We start from the raw sequence: 20,602 nt of genomic DNA, 5'->3' as shown, positions 1-20,602 counted from the left end.
CCACAACTCTACTTCTAGCTTTTTTGGTGCTTATTCACAGACTTTCCTGCCCAGGCTGGCTTCAAACCATGGTCCTAGGATGATAGGCATTAGCCACAGGTGCCTAGCAATAAATAGCTTTTTGATGCTGTAGTGGTGGTGTGATTTGGTCTTAGTATGCAGCCCAAGCTGACCTTGAACTCATGATCTTATATTGAAATAAAATCCTAGAAGCCGGGCACCGGTGGCTCACGCCTGTAATCCTAGCTACTCAGGAGGCGGAGATCTGAGGATTGCAGGTCAAAGCCAGCCCAGGCAGGAAAGTCCGTGAGACTCTTATCTCCAATAAACCACTAGAAAACCGGAAGTGGCACAGATGCTCAAGTGGTAGAGTGCTAGCCTTAAGCTGAAGAGCTGAGGAACAGTGCCCCAGGCCCAGAGTTCAAGCCCCATGACCAACAAAAAAAAGAAAGGAAGGAAGGAAGAAAATTCTAAACCAGAGTCATCCAATTAAATTAAATTAAATTTAGGGCTGGGAAGGTGGCTCAGTGGTAGAGAGCTTGCCTTGCATGCCTGAGGCCCTGGGTTCGATTCCTCAGCACCATATAAGCAAAAAGAAAAAAGCCGGAAGTGGCACTGTGGCTCAAGTGGTAGAGCGCTAGCCTTGAGCTGAAGAGCTGAGGGACAGAGCCCAGGCCCAGAGTTCAGGTCCCAGACCGGACCCAACAAAAAAAAATTAAATTTAAATTTCAGTCCTTTGTATTAGCCATCTTTTCAGTGTTCAGTAGCCACAAATGGCAATCCCACTGGACTGCAGTTACAGAGCATTATCATTCAGAGAAAGCTCTAGATGAATCAAAAATGTCAATTATACTTCCCCAATACAAAGCAGGACTTACGAATAAGACCACCAAACATATGGAAGCCATATTTATATAATTTTGTGCCAGGGGAATAGCTTCCTAGCATGAAACGTAGAAACCATAAAGGAAAAAAAATGGATAGACTATACACAGACATTTAAACTGTGTTTTAAAAAGTCAGCATAAAACATAAATAGTAATCTGGGAAAATATTTACAGTATAGAATGGTAAAAAAATACTTAAATGCAAAACCTATTAACAAAGGACAAATAACCTCTATAGAATATTGAGCAAAAGACATAGTAAGCAATTTACATACCTATGAAGGTGTACTGAATCTCACTAGCAATTGAGGAAATCTAAATAGAAACAATGTAACTTTTGCCAACCACTTTAGCAGATATAAATGGGTATATTGACAGCCAGAGTGCACAGGAGAAAATGGATGCTTGGCATATCTCTAGGAGAGAAGCAATTGGCCTAGCATTTCAGAAGGATGACTTGCTGTCAATTTTCCAGAACTTTTAAGGAGAGTAGCACTCCTGCTAGCTTTATCAGGAAATAACACACATCGGCTTAGTGCTACCTCTGCAGGAGATCCAGAAAAGACAAGGCTTTTCAGATGCCTCCTGAGCTAATGCTCCAGAAATGTCTACTAGAAATTCCTACTCACTCATCTACAATGAGGAAAGTCCACGAGAATGACTATTCCTTTAGGCTCCGAACATCCCTTGTCATTACTATAGTTTTCTAAAAACAATACACCTTGACAACTTGTGGATGGAGACAAGAGGAAAAAACTGGGAGAGTGTGAGGAAAAGGGTGACATTATTCAAAAAAAGAAATGTACTCTTTACCTGACTTAGCTAACTGTAACCTAGCACCTTTATATTAACAATAAAAAATAAAATTTAAACTAAGAAAGATAAAAATAAAGCAAGTATAGTAAACAATGCATCTTGAAAACAAGTTCTGATAACTTAGTTAACTTTCTTTAGAAGGGAAGACTGTAAAGAATATGAGTATATTCAATATGACAAGACTGAAAGTGCTTTTATCTCAAAATTGGGCATTTCATTGAAGTAACTTTGCCAAAGAAAAGTATTTTATGCCTAACACGTCTAAATTATAAACATATGTAAACATATATGGATCATATGCATATATGCACAAACAAATCCACTGAAATATGGTGTATATAAGGGAGAATTCCAATGATATAACTTCTTTGAACGACTAATGCACAGTTTAACAAAATGAGTACTAAAGCTGGGCTCTGGAGACTCACGCCTGTAATCCTAGCTGTACAGGAGTCTGAGATCTGAGGATCACAGTTCAAAGCCAGCCTGGGCAGGAAAGGCCGTGAAACTCTTATCTCCAATAAACCACCAGAAAACCACAAGAGTGCTCACCATGAGCTGAAGAGCTGAGGGACAGCGCTCAGGCCCAGAGGTCAAGCCCCATGACTGACCAAAAAAAGAGTACTGAGAAGCTGAAACTTGTGCTGTCACAAAGTGGGTCAAGGAGAGGGAGGGTAGACGAATGGAGAGAGGAAGGGTGTGTAAATGTGGTCATGATATCTCACGTAGATATGAAAATGAAAATAGGTTGGAAGAGATGGGGAGAATTAGAGATGGGGTGCATTGTACTCAAAAACTCACAAGTGGAAATCCTTTGTGCAACTAAAGATACTAAAAATTGAAGTTAAAAGAAAACCACTTTTATTTCGATGTTTACCCAAATGCTATGCTTCCTCACTTGACACAGTGAGCTGTCCCTCTGAGAAGCGGGTGATGGGTTTCTCCTACCTTTTGGCTCCGGTGCAGACCATTTTCCCAGAACTAAATACGAGGGCTGTTGTCCTAGGTTCTCGGATCCTCATTATGACAGCAGCAAACCTCTGTACACAGAAGCCCAGAGGAGACTTAGTCTCTGCTAACAGCTAACACCAGCCCAGCTGAAAAGTTGGGCTGCACATGAAAATAATCTTGAAGAAACTAAGATTGGATGGGAGAGAAGCTAATAAATGTCTGGGTGTGTCCCCCTCCCCCCCAAAAGAATTTGATTTTAAAATGTACTTTAAAATCCAGGTGCAAAATAATAATATTAATAGGTAAAATTCCAGGTCCTATCTATAAGGGTGTGCTATCGGTTTTCTCTCATTTATCTTCATGACAGTATTGAGTATTTTCCTTAGTGCACATGGAAACAAGTAGTTCTTTAACTCCCAGTGTTACACAGGAAATGGCAGATAGGATGTAAAACCATAACTAATCAGACTTGCATTGACACATGTCTTTCTTTCCCAGAATCTTTGAAAAAACAGTCATGATAAGTACATCTGAGTCTGGCATGGTGGCTCAGAGTTGTAATCCCAGTTCTAGGGAGGCTGAGGCAGGAGGATTAAAATTTTGAGGCCAGTCTGGACCACACAGCCAGACTCTGTCTCAGAAACTAACAAAACTGCTGGGCACCAGTGGCTCACATCTATAATCCTAGCTACTCAGGAGGCCAAGATCTGAGGAACAGCCCGGGCAGAAAAGCCCCGATGAAACTCCAATTAATCTCCAATTAATCTCCAATTAACTACTCAAAAACCAGAAATGGAGCCTAGCTCAAAGTGGTAGAGTGCTAGCCTTGAGCAAAAGAGCTCAGGGTCAGCTCCCAGGTCCTATGATCAAGCCCCATGACTGACAAAACAACAACAAACACAAAACCCTAACAAAACCAAAACAAACCAAGAGCTAGGTGTGATGTCTCACCCCTATAATTCCAGCTATTTGGGAGGATCAAAATTCAAGGCCAGCCCAGGCAAAAAGTAGCTTGAGAGACCTCTTTCCCCATCTCAACCAATAAAAGTTAGACCTTGCGACATATGAGAAAAATAAAAGAAGTTGGAATCCAGACAGCCCAGGTATAAATGTTAAGACTAAAATAACTGAAGCACAAAGCATGGCTCAAGTATCCATTAGGCAACCTAAACCAGAAAAGAGCATGTAGAATAAAGGGTAGGTATGCTAACAATAGACGAAAAGGTACAAGGATGGTTGGTTACAGAGCAGATGTATGAGTCTGCATTCCAGGTGGTGCTAATGCATAGGAGTTGAGACCTGCTGGCCCACAACATTGACACATCCTTAAATCACCTGCTCATCCCCCTGCTCCTACACAGATACCCTCCTTTAACTCTTCTCCCCCTAGGAAGCTGGGGATGAGTTCCATGCAAAGCTCCATCTTTTGGGCTGGGGCTACTTCTCCAGATCATAGACACTTTAACATATCAGATGTGAAGTGTTAACTGAGAGTCTCCCTCAGCTAGCTCCAAGATTTTGTGCTTGTTAGGCAAAGAGTACTACATAGAACAGACCAAGGCCTCTTAAGTGATTTTCAGGTGTTTACTAAAAGCTAGCCCTCTCATCTGCTATACATTTTGTTAAATCCTTAAGCTAGCTTGAGTGCCAAGCCAGAATGTTTTTAGCTGTTAGGTTCAGACAGGTCCCCAAATTCTCTTTCACCACAAAACTGAGAGGAAAACAGTAGACAATGGGGAATACAAATGTGCTTAAGGTGCTGATGGTTCAATAATGTGATCACTTGCTGCTATAAGTTAAGAATTTTACCTTGTTACTTTATTTCTGCCCATTCCATAGCCAGCAATATGTAACAGAAAAAGATACCATTCAGGTAATGTGAAATCTGGATGTCAGCAAGGACATCATCACAACATCAAAAACAAATCCTTAAACTCTTCAGTAGTTGATCCTTACAAAGTCTCTGCTTTCTATTAGGGTGGATTTTCTCATTAGACTCCCTTGTACAGACCCTGGAAAATCATTCTGAATTGATGAGGTTAACCAATCCAATTCTCTTAGGTAAACAGGGCATCAAAAACAGGTCACCTGCCTCTGGCAAGGCAAAGATTAGAGCTTACTAAATGTTGAGGACAGGAAATCCCAGACTTTTACATTAATAACTGAAAGTGTGGACTTTACACCTTCAACAATTTTGCTTTCTCAAATAAGAGAATCTATAAATGGAAAAACACAGAAGTGTCAGCTTAATGAGACATTTAGAAAGAAATATTTCCATTAATAAAATAGAATTGCAAGAGAGCTAGTGTCCCAAATAGCTGAAATTAGATGGACGGAAATACATTTTTGCAAATCAAGGACAAGATCTTAATTTTAGGAACTGTTCTGTTACTGCTTTATTCAAAACAGACAGTGAGATTATTTTATAACTTCTAAAGAGAAAGGGAGATAATCTTTTTGTGTGTGTGTGTGTATGGGGGGGGGATGCCAATCGTGGGGCTTGAACTGGTCTGGGCATGTTCCTGAGCTTCTTTGTTCAAGGCTAGCTTCTACCAGTTGAGCCACAGTTCTACATCCAGCTTTTGGTGGTTAATTGGAGATAGGAGTCTCAGGGATTTTCCTGGCTGGGATGGCTTCCAGCTTTGATCCTTAGACCTCAGCCTCCTGAGTAGCTAGGATTACAGGTGTGAGCCACTGATACCCGGTAATCATCACCTTTTTGAGTTGCCAAAGATTTCCATTAAAAAAAATTTTTTTTAGAGCCAGGTGTCAAGTGGGTCAAATCTGTAATCCTGTGTATTCGGGAGTTTGGAATCTGAGGATATGTCTGAAGACAGCCCAGGAAGAAAAGTCCAAGATATTTCATTTCCAATTTACCAGCAAAATGTTGCATTGAAGGCATAGCTCAAGTGATAGAGTTCCAACATGAGCAGAAAAGCCTGGAGACAATGAAGTGAGAGTGAGACCTTCAGTTCTTGCCCTACCACCAACAAAAAGAATTTTTTTTTCTTTTTTCTTTTTTGTTGGTCATGGGGTTTAAACTCTGGGCCTGGGCTCTGTCTCTCAGCTCCTGGGCTCTGTCCCTCAGCTCTTCAGCTCAAGGCTAGAGCTCTACCACTTGAGCCACAGCGCCGCTTCCTGTTTTCTGGTGGTTTATTGAAGGTAAGAGTCTCACAGACCGTCCTGCCCAGGCTAGCTCTGAACTGCAATCTACAGATCTTAGCCTCCAGAGTAGCTAGGATTACAGGCATGAGCCACCAACACTTGGCTCTTTTCTTTTTTTCTTAAGAAAAAAAAGGTCAACCCCCACAATCATATGAAAGAAATCAAATATATAGTAATGGTTGAAAGGAATACTGAGCAGTCTTACCTTTGGGTTATATTCTGCATTTTTGGCATGCAAAGCTATTTTCTTCAGATCCAATTTACAAGCCAGATTTACAGTGGAAACTATGTTCCTGAAGAAATAAGTTCACTTTAGACATTATATCAGATATAAACCTAAAATGGCAAAATAACTATTAACCTCCTCATTGCTAAAGCCACAACTTAGCAACTTCTTAGGGATAGAATTCTCTATATATTTCCATGTAAAATATGTAATAACATGGTCCCTAGTAAGTATAAAATCCAAAAGTACTAAAACAGCATTTTCTAAAATTTCATTATATAAAATTGTCTCCAAATTTCTTTAAAATTGGAAATTGCGATGCCAAACCAATTTGCAAATTGAATTCAATTTCACATTTTTACATCTTCTGTGTTTATCCTATCCTAACCACAAGTTTCAGTAACTGAAGTCTTTTGGCATAAATAATGCAATCCCTCAAGAATGTGTCTATTAATCTTCTACTCCCTCTTAGGGAAACAAAAATAAAGTGTTTCATGTTATAGATAACCAAACCATCCAAGGCCTGAATCTATTAAGAACTGATAAAGAACAATGAGCTCTGAAATTTGCTTCCCTAGACTAGTATCCTGGAACTGTCGTGTTTATGAATATATGACGTGTACCCAGAAATTGAATTTAAAAACAAACATGCTTACTGTAGTTGAGGTACAATTCCAGAACTTTCAGACACAGGGTTCATTGGAGCCATGGGAGCTATGGAGGCCAGAAGAGAGGCATCATCAGAGTTTTGTTTCTCTGCGGAGGGTTGGGCCCAGTCAGCATCACTTGACAGACTGCTGCCATTTAAGCCTGGCCCAGCATCCTCTTCACTGGGCAAAGGCAGCCCATTTTGTGGACTTGGGATTTTGCAATTTTCCTCAACTTCTTGTTTGCTTTCCACAGTCGTCTGGTCTTTGTTTTCTTGGGTGAGTTCATCTGGTAGGAAGCTAAGATCCACAGATGAGAAATCACTGGATGGTTCTTTGGTTTCTCTAAGATGTGAGTTAAATTCATTTCCTGGATTGGGTGGATTGGCTCCATACACATAAGGTATGGCTGAGTTGAACAGAGGAGACATGGGCAGGGCAAGGTCATCCTAGACAAAGCATGATGAAACAGAACATTACACCAAAGAGATATCACTATGGAGAGAAGACAACATGTCTTTCTACAGAGTATTTTTACGACTCTACTAAAATGTTATAGCACACTTAACAGAAACAGAAAAATACACCTTAAAATGAAGGAAAAGCATTTATCACCATTTTTTTTCTTACTAGGGTTAGAACCATAATAAGTTGCCATTTTTCAAATCCAAATTGGTACTAGAAGAAATTGAATGACTATTTTCTAAATGTGTACACTCTAAATTGTGTACAGAACTCAATGTACTACTTAAGTTGCAAACTTCAGAAGTCTTAATGTATGTAAGTTCTTTTGGGGGTGAGGGACTGGCAATGGGGCTTCAACTCAAGGCCGTAAGTTCTCACTTGTCTTTTTAACTCAAGGGTAATGCTCTAACGGCTTGAGCCATGCCTCCAGTTCTGGTTATTTGGGACTCTTCTGCCTAGGCTAACTTCAAACTTTGATCCTCAGATCTCAGCCTCCTGAGTAGCTAGGATTATAGAGATACGCCACCAGTGCCCACCTTAAATAAGTTTTAAAATTTTAAGTCAGTTTAGTTCTTACGCTTGGGTATGGAATCCAAGACTTTGTGCTTAGACAAACACCTTACTACTACTACCCTCAATCTTTCTACTTTCATTTTGGTTCTGAGATAATTACTTGCTAACTTTGCTTAGGCTGACCTTGAAATTGTGATCCTCTTGCCAACAGAATAGGTGTTTTTGTTTTTATTTTTATTAATCGTCGGGCCTGAACTCTGGGCCTGAGTGCTGTCCCTCGGCTCTTCAGCTCAAAGCTAGTGCCACTTGAGCCACAGTGCCACTTCCAGCTTTTTTGCTTATGTGATGCTGAGGAACCCAGGACTTCATATCTGCAAGGCAAGCACTCTATCACTGAGCCACCTTCCCAGCCCTAAATTCCTGTTTTAAAGAATATAATATGTAAAGCTTAAGATACAGTATCAAGTACTAATCAACACTCACTAAGACTTGGCATTATTTTTCTAATTAAAGGAGAGGTAAGAAAATATTCAAGTCACAAGAATTTACAATAGGAAAAAAGAGCCTCAGGGATTTAAATGCTAAAAATAGTTGAAATCAGTGTATTGTGTTTCCAATCCAAGGAAGGCTGCTCAATGTTCATTTCCCAGCCACTGAGTGAATTAGCATGCACCTGAAGGAAGTAGCTGATGTTAAAAAAAAAAATCATGTGCTTTATTACCAATAAAATTCTATTCTCATAAGCTGCAGGCCTAAATCCTAGATGTTGAGCCCTGTGTATAGGATAACCTGGTCCATTAGATTGTGCCTCTGACAGCAGAGTGCACATACGGTGTTTCATGCTCTGGGTGAAAAAGCTACCTCAGCTAACACAGAGTCTGACTGGACCCTACTGAACTGCTCTGTTATTACAAATCCAGCAGGTGGCAGGGGTGACCAGCTATTCAAAGAAAATACTTGGAGACATGAAGCCAGTCTCTTGAAGTAAGACTTTTGACCTCTCTTTTGTTCAGAATGCTATCATTAGCCCACGTCTCTCCTGGACCCATCCACAGAGTGGGAGGTGGGGACAATGTTCCTCACAGTTCCTCACAGCTTTCCTTGCAATGTCTTGTCTTGCTGGAGAGGCTCTCCTCAGCCAATTGACACTAAGCACTAATTATGTCAACAATCCCAGCCTTCCTTCCTTCTCCCATCATGGCATATTCTCTGGGGGATGAAATACTCACTCAATGGCACTAAATTTTAACAAGGACTTGAAGAAAATGGTGTGATGTTGACTAATGTTTGGTGGTGATGGAACCTCGCCAGCCCCCTTTTCCAGTTCACCTGCAGAACCTACTAGAAGTGAGTCTATGGCTTCCTTAGCCCCGCAGCTGAAGAAATTGTTCCCCAGCTTTTACGGAACCATTACTGTGGAGTTCCCAGAACCTTTCCTGCCAGGGTTCACTGCTGGATGGAGTGCTGTGGAATGTCACCATCTCCACCTCAGTGCTGATTCTTGCCAACAAATAAAGAAGTACATAAATAAAACCATTGTCTACTGGTTGAAAGCCAGACAAATCTGTGAAGACTTTATCTCTGATTACATAGCAAAAGGCTGGAATTAGAGATGTGGCTCAAGTGGTAGAGTGGGAGCAAGTAAAAGGGAAGTCTTGAGTTCAAGCCCCAGTACCCACACACAAAGCAAAGTAAACAAAAATTAATCTTTTCACCAACATAAACTTCTCTTTGACTTCAAGATCTCTTCCTCTTTTTTCTATAAGACTTAACTATAATTAATTTTTTTTTTAATCTTAAGAATGGAAAGGATGGTATTGATCAGGGCAGATTGTACTTATAAATTGACAGGTTGAATTGGAACTCCTTTGTAGAACACATTTTAAGATGGATTGCACAAGGAAAAACTTCTTAAGAAGGAGCAATGTGTCTCATATACTAGGAAGGTGAGGCAGGAGGATGGCTTGAGTCTAGGTTAGGGACTAGCCACTGCCATAAACACTAAAAGAGAAAAAAAAATCCTAACCAATGAAAGACACCAAGGGTGTAACTGAGGTTTGTACAGGGCCTTGCACTGGCCCAGACAGGCCTCTGCCCCTTGAGCCACATTCCTAGCCCTTTTGGTGTTCCTTGTGTTTAGAATAGAGCATTTCATTTGTGCCCTGGCTGGCCTGGACTTGATCCTCTCAATCTCAGCCTCCAGAGTAGCTAGGGTAACAGGAATAAGCCATTCCCGCTCAGCTCCAATTCACGTTTGTTTATATGAACACCACAATCCCCAACTCTTCCAGGTGACATGCTCAAACCTGTCCTTGTCCGTCAGAGGCGGACATCCCTTCAATGTCCAACACCAGGGCTACTTGGAATAGGAGACAACTTTGCCCCCCACAAAGCAGCAACTGTAAGAGAGAAGGAAGGCCAAGCTGTATGGCCCAGGCCCCCGATGCTAGGAGGCCTTGCGGCCCAGCCACAGGCCCAGGCCCCCGATGCTAGGAGGCCTTGCGGCCCAGCCACAGGCCCAGGCCCCCGATGCTAGGAGGCCTTGCGGCCCAGCCACAGGCCCAGGCCCCCGATGCTAGGTTCCAGGCTCACCTGGACGGCGGCGCAGCGGTCCAGGTAGAACTCGAGGTACGCCTCCTCCTCCATGGGTGGAGGTTCTTCTGTCGGGGAGCTGGGGGAGCCAGGTACTACAGAGCCTATTTATCAGCCCAGCTGCATGTGAGGTGGGTGGGGCAGAATCCACGCCCCCAGACCCGGGGATTGAAGGGCTGCAGAGCTGGGCCCAGGGCAGGGGAGCCGCCCAGTGCAATCACCACAGTGCCCACACCTGAGCAGCACCTAGGCCTGCAAAGGCCCTTCTCTTCAGTGCTCGCAGATGCTGACTTTGCCTCCAGAAGAAGCCCCGCGTGCAAGTGGTATAAAGTGAGTGCAGTGGACAGTGAGGAAAAATCGAAGATTCTTTTTCTTTTGCCTAGGAAAGCCGCAGAATTTGAGGCACCTAAGCTAATCAGGTGAAGGTGTGTGTGTGTGTGTGAGAGAGAGAGAGAGAGAGAGAGAGAGAATCCTGATAACCCAGGGCCTAGCCACTGTCCTGCAGCTTTTTGGCTCAAGGCTGACACTATATTGCTTGCTTGAACCCCTGTTCCACTTGCAGCTTTTTTTGGTGGTTAATTGGAAATAAGCATCTCATAGATTTTCCTGAGATCCTCAGATCTCAGCCTCCTGGATAGCTAGGATTATAGGCATGAGCCACCAGCAACCAACAGGTGTAGTATTTTTATATCATTATTTTTCACCTTCAAACCTGGGATTTTTTTTTTGTTAATCACAGAAAAATTACTTAAGGCCACACCCAGAATGACCTGTGTTGCTCTGCATTTATGATTCAGGCCACACAAGAAAGTAACACAAACCCAAATAGTCAGAGAGGGTTTCTCTTGCTTGAAATAATCATTTCAATTTTTAGTGCCTCAGCTTTTGTAAAAACTTAATGGTCTATAAATATAATTGAAACTTGGAGTAAGAGATTTCAAAATGTTCATGGAGACATACACATAAGATACATCTTTCCTACTTGACTATTGTTTCTAACAATGGAAATGCTGATTATTCATCTTTGCATCTCTACCATGCCCATCCTTTCAGTAACACTTGGTGGATGAAACTGCCCTCAGAAAGGAACATGGGAGAAACACTATAGTAGAGAGACATGCTCTAAGAATCAGATCACAAAAGAAATCTCATTTCTAAACAAGAAAGGAGCTACAAGTGGTGACTCACACCTGTAATCTGAGGAAGTTAGCATAAATTGGAAGGACTGTGGTCCAAAGAAATCCAAACCAAAAATTTGTGATACCCTCATCTTACCAGTAAATATCAGGGCAAGGTCGTGGCCCTTCGTCCCAGCTATACAGAAGCACAAATAGGAAGGTTAAAGTTCAAGCTAGGCGAGAGAGAGAGAGAGAGAGAGAGAGAGAGAGAGAGAGAGAGAGAGAGAGCTTACTTGAAAAATAACAAAAGCAAAAAGGGCATAGTTCAAGTAGTACAGTGTTTTGAAAGTACCAGGACCTGAGTTCAAACTCAGTACTGCTCTACTCCTCCCAAAAGAATAAAAAGAAACATTTTGATAAAGCTAGAATTTTATATAATAATATGTAATTTCATGATTAAAATGAATTAAGATATCCTATGAAAAAAGGTTTAGCACAGCCCCTGCCTAGTAGCTTCATAACAATTGGATCTTAATTATGCCATTAGACTGATGTGAACTGAATTGTGCTCCCCCTAAAAATCATAGGTCAAAGCCCTAATCCATCATGACTGGTATTGTAAGAAGAGAAGGCTTGGACATCCAGAGACATTGAGATTGTGCATATGTAGCACTAAAGGATGTGGAAGTGCTCAACAAGAAGGCAGTTAAGGAGAGAACCCTCAGAAGATATCAACCCTGTTGACATCTGGATTCTGTACATTCAACCTCCAGAACTGTGAATCAAGATGTCATTATTGTTTAAGTCACCCAGTGTGTGGTATTTTCTCACGGCAGTCTAAGCTGACTGAATCAGATTTAAAATGTGTCTCATGACCCATGGTAGAACCAATACTGAAAGAGCCCACAAATCCCCCACCCTGCTATGCACACATCTTCTCCCAGCGATTTAAACACTAAGCTAGGAGGTCCTGCGATTTTTTTGCAGATGTAATTAAGGCTCAGTTGTTGTTAGAGAAAGAGATTATCCTGGTGAAGCCTGACCTAATCCACGAAGCCCTAAGGAAATGGCTGTTTGGGAGGGAAATTCTAAGCAGGAAGTAGATTTGTCATGAGAAAGATTCTTCTCTGCTGGCTTTGGAAATGGGTGGAGCATGTGAGCAATCTCTAGGAACATTTGACTGCTAGCAAGGGAAGACAGATTTCAATCCTACAGTGACAAGAAACTGAATTTAAATTATGAAGAAACTTTGGAAATGGATTCTTCCCAGAGCTTCCAGAAAGATCAATCTGTGGGCATGTTTTGTTGCTGAGGTTGTTGTTTGGCTCATGGCAATTGTACAAAATACTGGGCTTTACTGTGACATTTTCAAACATAAAAAGTTTATGCTCTGATCATATTTAGCCCACACTTCCACACTTATACCCTTCTCTCTGTTCTTCTTCCCCTTCTTTGTAATGTCTTTTTTTCATATCGTCCTCTTTTTGCAGATTCCACATATAGAGCAAATATGTGGTTTATTTTGCTTGACATGATGGCCTCCAGTTTCATTTCCCTGCATATGACAGGATTTTATTCTTCTTTATAGCTGAATAATACTCGATTGGGTATTTATACCACATTTGTTTTTCCATTTGTTTCTTGATGGACACCAAGAATGATTCCAAACTTGCCTATCATAAATAGTGCCACAATAAATGCGGGTATGTAGGCATCTTTATTGTAGGCTGCTTTTTGTTTCATCAGCACTGTTTTGTTTTGCTTTGAGTTAGTGGTGTTGGGTTTTGAACTGAGGGCTTTGTGCTTGCTAGAAAGGTGCTCCACTGCTTAAGCTATTCCTCCATCCCTTTTTGCTCTGGTTAGTTTTGAAATTTGCCTGGATTTCAATTCTCCCATTTATACTCTCCCTAAGGCCCATATAGCAAGATGATAGCAATGTCCTACCATGCCTATTATTTTCTGTTGAGATAGAATCTCTCAGTATTTTTGTGTGTGTGTGTGTGTGTCTGTGTGTCCAGGCTAGTCTGTCAGGAATCTCAGTTTTCCCAATTTGTGTTTCCAAGTAACTAATGTTACAGGTATAAACTACTGGCATCTGGAGGTACTGGGATTTTGAACTCTTAGCCTGAAGCTTGCTAGGCATCTAAACTACCAGTTGAACCATGCCTCTAGCCATGTATGGCTCTTTTTTTCCAGACCTGGGGCTTGAACTCAGGGCCTAGTAGCTGTCCCTGAGCTTCCTTGGCTCAAGGCTAGTGCTCTACCACTTGAGCCACAGTGCCACTTCCAGCTTTTTCTGTATATGTGGTGATGAGGAATCAAACCTAGGGCTTCATCCATGGGAGGCAAGCATTCTGCCACTAAGCCACATCCCAGCCCCCATGTATACTTCTTTTGACACCTTTGGATATGTGCCCTGGAGTGCTACTCTTGGATCATATGGTAGCTCTAGTTTTAGTCGTTTTCTGGGAGAAGGGTCCATTGTAGTGATTTCCGTAGTGGCTGCACTAATTTGTATTACTGCCAACTGTATATATGCTCCACTTCCATCCCACCCTCTTCAGTATTTACTGTTGCTTGTTTTATTGATGTTTTAACATTCTGACTGGGTGAGATGAAACTTCAATGTCATTTTGAATTGCATGGCACTAATCTGATGGCTAAAGATGTTGAACACTGTTTCATGCAATTAGAAAGGCCAATCTTTGATTTTAGCTTTGTAAGGCCCTTGGTCTATGAACTTGGTGACCCTATCCCAGACTTTGGGCCTAGACAACCATGAGCTTACCCATTGGTGGTGCTTTAAGCTGCTAAATGTGTGGTAATTTGTTGTTCAGCAATAGCAAAAGAATAAGTAGAGACAGATTTGCAGCGATCTGTCATGCAAACAACCAAGCAAAGGAATAGATGTTAACTATAAGTAACTCTGAGTAAAAACTGGGCACACTGGTGTTTCTCCTACTATTTCCATTTTTATAACTGTAAGCTTAAAATTATTCCCAAGCAAAAAGTTTCTTTGTGGGTGTTTTCTGTTATTTTTGTGTGTGTTGATCCAAAAACCTTATTCTTTTCTACGTATTCAAGGTTAATATGGTTTAGTTGAACAATAGCCAATAGCTAGCTTTTTTTTTTCCGACTGTGTCCCAAGCACTATCCTAAGTGCTTCTCATACAGTAACTCATTTAAGTGTCATGACAGACCTAGGAGGTACGTTTCCCTCCCTCCTCCACCTGCAGAATCCCAGAATCCACATGCCTGCTAAGCCACTAAACAACACCCTGAGGCCAGTAAATAGGCTTGCTTTTACCCTCATGGTTGAATGTGCTGAGCTTCAGCGAGATTAAATGACTTGTCCTAGGTGATGGGGCTCCTATTCAGAATATCTGCTTCTGAGACATGCTGTGTAGAGTTCCTCATCCAAGGGCACATATGCCATTTCATACTTGGACTAGGAACCAAGCACCACTGTCTCACACCATTAATCCTAGCTACTCAGGAGGCTAAGATTTGAGGATTGCAGTATCAAGCCAGCACAGGCAGGAAAACTTCCTTAGACACTTATCCCCAAAACAAAACAAAACATCAACAAAAAGATCAGTCCCAGAAGTAGAGATGTAGCTCAAGTGGCAGAGCCCAAGTCTTGAATGGAAAAAACTAAAAGTGGCTCCTAGGCCCTGTGTTTAAGCCTTAGTACTAGAACAAAATAAAAAAAAAATCCAGAATGTGCTTGTTACCAGTTTTGATCAGGAATTTATAATATTTCATATTTTGGCAAAAAGAAGAAAAAGACAATTTAAAAAGCGTCCAAAAATTTTCCATTCATTCCATCTTAAAATAATATTGTAAAGATGAAATAAGTGAATGTGTAAATTTTTGCCACACACACACACATATAAAATATTAGTAATTTTTCTTTTATTTATTGTTAACAAATTTAAGTTAATATTTTTTTTTGTAGGTCATGGGGCTTGAACCCTGGGCCTGGGCGCTGTCCCTGCACTCTTCAGCTGAAGGTGAGTGCTCTACCACTCGAGCCATAACACCACTTCTGGCTTTCTGGTAGTTAATTGGAGATAAGAGTCTTACAGACTTTCCTGCCTGGGTTGGCTTTGAACTGTGATCCTCAGATCTCAGCCACCTGAGTAGCTAGGATAATAGGCATGAGCCTCCAACACTAAGTGAATAATGTTGACTCAGGTATAGCATGTCTATGGACCTTTCAGAGGGGTCAGCTCTATGCAAAGTGGGCCTTTAGATCATAAGAAAACCCTTCCTTCATGATAGAAAATAAGATGTGTGATATCTCGCACTAAATATGTTTTAAAATAAAATGAAGCATTGATTGTTTTGTAGACAGTTAATCTAATTTACCAATTTCTGCTTGAGAATTAAAAATCATTTTGGAACCAACAGCTTTCTCCCATCTCTCCAACAGTTGTAAAAGGCTTGTCCTGAGTCCTGGGCCTCAACCTCTCCAGTGCCATCACCACCCTGTTGGGTGGTAATAGATCCTCAGTCAAATAGGGGCAGTAACTTCGGTTCCACAGCAGTGCAGGGTAATTATATTTAACAATAATGTATCATATATTTAAAAATACTAGAAGAGGGGCTGGGAAGGTGGCTCAGTGGTAGAGAGCTTGCCTTGCATGCATGAAGCCCTGGATTCCATTCCTCAGCACCATATAAGCAGAAAAAAAAAGCAGGAAATAGTGCTGTGGCTCAAGTGGTAGAGCGCTAGCCTTGAGCTGAAGAGCTGAGGGACAGCGCCCAGGCCCAGAGTTCAGGCCCCACGACCGGACCCCCCGCCCTCAAAAAAAAAAAAAAAACACTAGAAGAGAGGATTTTGACTAGTTTGTCAGAAAGAATAAATGAAGAGAGAAATATACCCATGACCCTGATTTGATCATTATACATTTGTATGCATAGATCAAAGCACTAGATTGTATTTGATAAATGCACACAATTAGGTGTCAAAAATAAAACAAAGGACCACAAAAAAGAAAAATGGAGACAGAGCTCTTCAGGATTGAAAAAAAAAAAATGTTGAGAAAGACTTTTTCACTAGGGGGCACTCTTTCCTGTCCATGAACAGAATACCTTCTGGTCTGGGAGGAGTTTTTGGGTCCAGGACAGCAAGAGGTACAATGCATACCTTTGTTTTGTTTAGATGGATATTTCTACATGGTAGAAGACCAAAAGGTGTTTCCAGAAGCATAGGATTACTGTATCTGTCAATGCATTTTATACAAGGAGGGCCAATTGACAGGAACTAAACTGAAAACCCTTGTGGCACCATCAGTACTCCCTCCCCGCACCTCAATGGGTACTAGTGTGAGGAGCAACTTTGCTGCCTAGGAAATAACTGAAAAGCAAGAATCTGCAACAGGCCATGCTACAGATGAGGGGGGGGGGCGGGGAGGAGGTGGGCATTTTTTAATCTGGATTCAATTTTGCTCATTGCAGTCCTCTCTTTTTCTTACAAGCCTTAGACATGGTTGTGATTAATGTCTGTATTGAGCCAACAGTTTCCAGACAGGAATTTTATAACCCAAGAATACTGAGCGTTGCACAAAGGTTTTCTCTAGATCAGAATTCAATGAATTCTTGTCCTTGAAATCAAAATAACCTCCAGTAATTCCTTCTTTTTCTTTTTGGTGCATAAAGATGCTGGCATGTAGGAAGGAGCCAAGGCTCAGTCTCTACATCCCCGCCCCCCTCTTAGTCTTTTGAAAATCCTGAGTCATAATGGCACCTAGTTCATCCCTAATACTGCCATACCTTCGCTGTTACATTCTGGCTGTTAAGAAGACTTGCCATATTTTAACTTCATGTAAAATTAAAGACAAGAAATAAAATTTCCCAAGTTCCTTTTTCCTTTTTTGAGGAAGCCTTATTATTTTTTTCTTACCATCTCTCATCAGAGTTCCTACAATAAAGAATGCACGATTTTTAAAAGTGTCTTGTAACGGAGTAGTGCTATTTATAAGCCTGGGGTTTGGCAATTGTTACATGAAGAGAGCAGCAGAACAGCCAGCATGCATTCTGGGTAGGAGAGAGTTGTTTTACCACTTCTAACACTTCCGTGGAAGTCTGATCCCAGATAAGAGCCACCTGCCCTGGCAGATTGGGTTTTATGTTTGTTTGGGGATATATGGAGAATGATTTCAGCTCCTGTTTGTACGTAGTGCACACATGACTGAAAAATGAATCTTTAGGAGGCTGATGTGTTGTTTAATATAGAGCACTGGCCCAGAGAGACTCTAGATTTGATTCTCAGCACTGTGGGAAAAAATTCTTTGTACATGCCTAAACTTGCATGCTGTATAATTAGAGAGGAGCTGAGAGTGACGTTCTTCACACAGGCTTTTCCCTGTAAGAATTCATATTTAAAAGTATAGTTTGAATAGACATTCTCTAGAAACTTGAAGCACATCTGTATTTGCTCATTTATTTAGTGCCAGTTCTGGGGCTTTAACTCAGGACCTTGGCATTGTCCCTTAAATGCTCAAGGCTGACACTTTATCACATCTGTACTCCTGGCTTTTTGCTGGCTAATTAGAGATAGAGTCGAACGGACTTTCTAGCTCAGGCTGGCTTTGAGATCTCAGCCTCAGATCTTAGCCTCCTGAGTAGCTATGATTGTAGGTGTAAGCTACTGGTACCCAACAGCAGCCCTCAATTTTTTTTAAAGAGTTTTGGTCATGGGGCTTGAACTCTGGGCCTGGGCTCTGTCCCTCAGCTCTTCAGCTCAAGGTACGTACTCTACCACTTGAGCCACGGCACCACATCCAGTTTTCTGGTCGTTTATTGGAGTCTCATGGATTTTTCTGCCTGGGCTTGCTTGTGATCCTCAAATCTCAGCCTCCTGAGTAGCTAGGATTACAGGTGTGAGCCACTGGCAGCAGCCCTCAGTTCTAACAGTGAAAATCAGAAGTCAGGGCTGGGACAGTGATAGAGTGCTTGCCTCACATGCATGAGGCCCTGGATTCGATTCCTCAGTACCACATAAGGAGAAAAGCCGGAAGTGGCACTGTGGCTCAAGTGGTAGGACACTAGCCTTGAGCTGAAGAGTTAGGCCCCCATTGCCGACAAACAAACAAACAAATAAATAAATGACATTTGAGTGAATCAGGCATCAAGCACACTGGCACGCTATAAGGCAGTGTTGGTAGTGGGTTATGATGTGTGTAAGGAACAAATAGTTCTACCACTAAAGGATTCCACCACTCTCTAGAGGCAGCAACCTTTCAAATGGGTGTACAAGATCCCCGCCAGACTCTGCTGTGTCATAAGTGTGGATTCAGCAAGTGCTTTTCTTTTGGGTTAGTTGGGGAGTGACCTATGCTGGGAGCAGACAGTCCCTGTAACTCTTGATTTCTGTCCTGTCTCAGGGATCCTGGGGTCCCACGATGCAGCTGCCCTGAGAGGAAAGGTAAGCTCAGGGCATCCTGCAGGCATCTTGTGGACACACCCAATGCTCCAGTCTCTGTAGCCGAGTGGTCACTGTGGATTTTCCTTACTGGTCTCTCAGGAGGCTGAGGCGAGGACATGAACTCACATGCAAAAATGAACTAGGTCCATCATATTACCTCTGATGGGAATCTGGGTTAGGACAAACATGGGGAATTCAAGCTGGTTACCAGTAGCTTACAGTTTATCCCGAGTGTGTCCTATGAAGAAAGGCTGGGAGGCCTTAGTAAACCATGAGTAAGGAAGGGATGCAGGTCAATGAGGAGAAGAGAGTAAAACAGATTCATGGAAACATGGAAATCTCAAGGAATGTTGAGAAAGGCAAAAAAAGAGAAAAACTTGCTTAATAGTACCAGGTAAAAGTAGATTACAAATGTTCTCCAGCTCAATGAATTTGGAATCTCATTTGACAAAGTTTAGGAGAGTCTATTCGAATCAACCAAACACCCATATAGACAGAAAGATGACCAGGGTTAAGCCAGATCTTACTGTATGCAAAGTATTTGTGGATTCTTTATTGTATTTTCTAGTATATACTCCAACCCACTCTAAAAATATGTGTTTTATTGTCAGCTACTTGTGCTGACAAGGGGTAAAGAAAATTAATCAAATGTCTGTTTGCCCAGTATGATAGCCACTAGTCATACTAAGCATTTAAAATGTGGTCAGTACATTGATTTACAGGGAGAAGACCTGTAAGAGCTGAGCTAAGTGGGCTGCAGTTGAATAGAGGCAGGTGAGAAAAGCATGAACAGATGAACTGGGTTTTAGAAGGCCCCTGGCAACTTTTTAGTTCTGATTCAGTCCTGGAGTGGAATCCCAAGAGAAAGACTGGTTGGAACCAATGCCCTCTCTTATGGGAACAGGATACATTAGGGGTGGGAGCGGAGCAGTCGCTAGGAAGTGAAGCCAGGACTGGATATAGGTAAGAGGAGGACAGATGGACTACCAGGACCAGGAACTTTCCAGGAAGGAGTCTGGGAGTTGTAGGGCAGCCTGGAGGGCTGAAAAAGTTACTTTGCAGGAAATTTTTAAGACATGAAAAACTGAAGGCCAAGTTGTGAAATAGGAAAGGGATCATAAAGTGATGCAGTGTTCCCTGCTGCACATTACTCATTCACCACCTGAATTTTGGGGTTGGATCCCCAAACCCTGGTCATGAGAGTCCGCAGCATAAGAGGGTGTAGGCCAGTAACCGGGGAGTGACTGCTCATGGTCATGGTCATGAACAGTCTCCAGTACAGCTGTGCAGGCACCCAGCTTGAGCTGGTTCTTCACTGAGCCCCATGTGGGTGGGACTGGATGGGTGAGGGGTCACCCATTCTGCCTGGATCATAAGATTCTGGCCACACCTCCTCCTATTTTGTCATGTTTCTTTCTGACCAATGGGATACTGGAACTGAGGCCACACCCACATTACATTTCTGCCTAGTAACACTGGTATTCTCTTCTATTGGCTTACACCACTACCAGCAGTTGAGGGGAGGTAGAGGTGTTTCATGGAGATAAGAGATACAGTGGGAAGTAGACAGTTTGTGGTGATTTTAATTGTAGAGATGGTTTCAGAGAGCCTGGGAATGTGGCCCCTGCATCTTTCTCCTCCCAATGCTGTAAGTCTGAGCAAACAAGATGAAAACTATGAGCTGCAGAGAAGAAAACACTCTAAAACTGTAGGTGCAGAGGAATTGTCCTGGTAGACTAGCAGAATCTAAGAAAAAGAAGAAAATTATAAAGGGAGGTAACCCCCAAGAC

The 20,602-nt window shown here is 41.9% G+C and overlaps 1 protein-coding gene across 1 annotated transcript in view; it reads right to left on the bottom strand.

Annotated features, from left to right (window-relative positions):
* The window catches only part of Tbpl2 (TATA box binding protein like 2), a 31,946-nt gene extending 11,876 nt beyond the window's left edge, over positions 1–20,070 (bottom strand). Inside the window, exons 1-5 of the mRNA XM_013012213.1 lie at positions 19,964–20,070; positions 10,263–10,341; positions 6,702–7,141; positions 6,025–6,112; positions 2,652–2,743 (exon numbers count right to left, since the gene is read on the bottom strand). Of these exons, the coding sequence (XP_012867667.1) occupies positions 2,652–2,743; positions 6,025–6,112; positions 6,702–7,141; positions 10,263–10,341; positions 19,964–20,070 (806 nt within the window). The remainder of the gene's footprint in view (positions 1–2,651; positions 2,744–6,024; positions 6,113–6,701; positions 7,142–10,262; positions 10,342–19,963) is intronic.
* Between the last annotated feature and the right edge of the window lie 532 nt (positions 20,071–20,602).

Source organism: Dipodomys ordii, unplaced genomic scaffold, assembly GCF_000151885.1.
Source record: "Dipodomys ordii isolate 6190 unplaced genomic scaffold, Dord_2.0 Scaffold16, whole genome shotgun sequence".
In the NCBI taxonomy this organism is placed as follows: domain Eukaryota; kingdom Metazoa; phylum Chordata; class Mammalia; order Rodentia; family Heteromyidae; genus Dipodomys; species Dipodomys ordii.
This window is presented reverse-complemented; position numbering and strand designations above follow the sequence as displayed.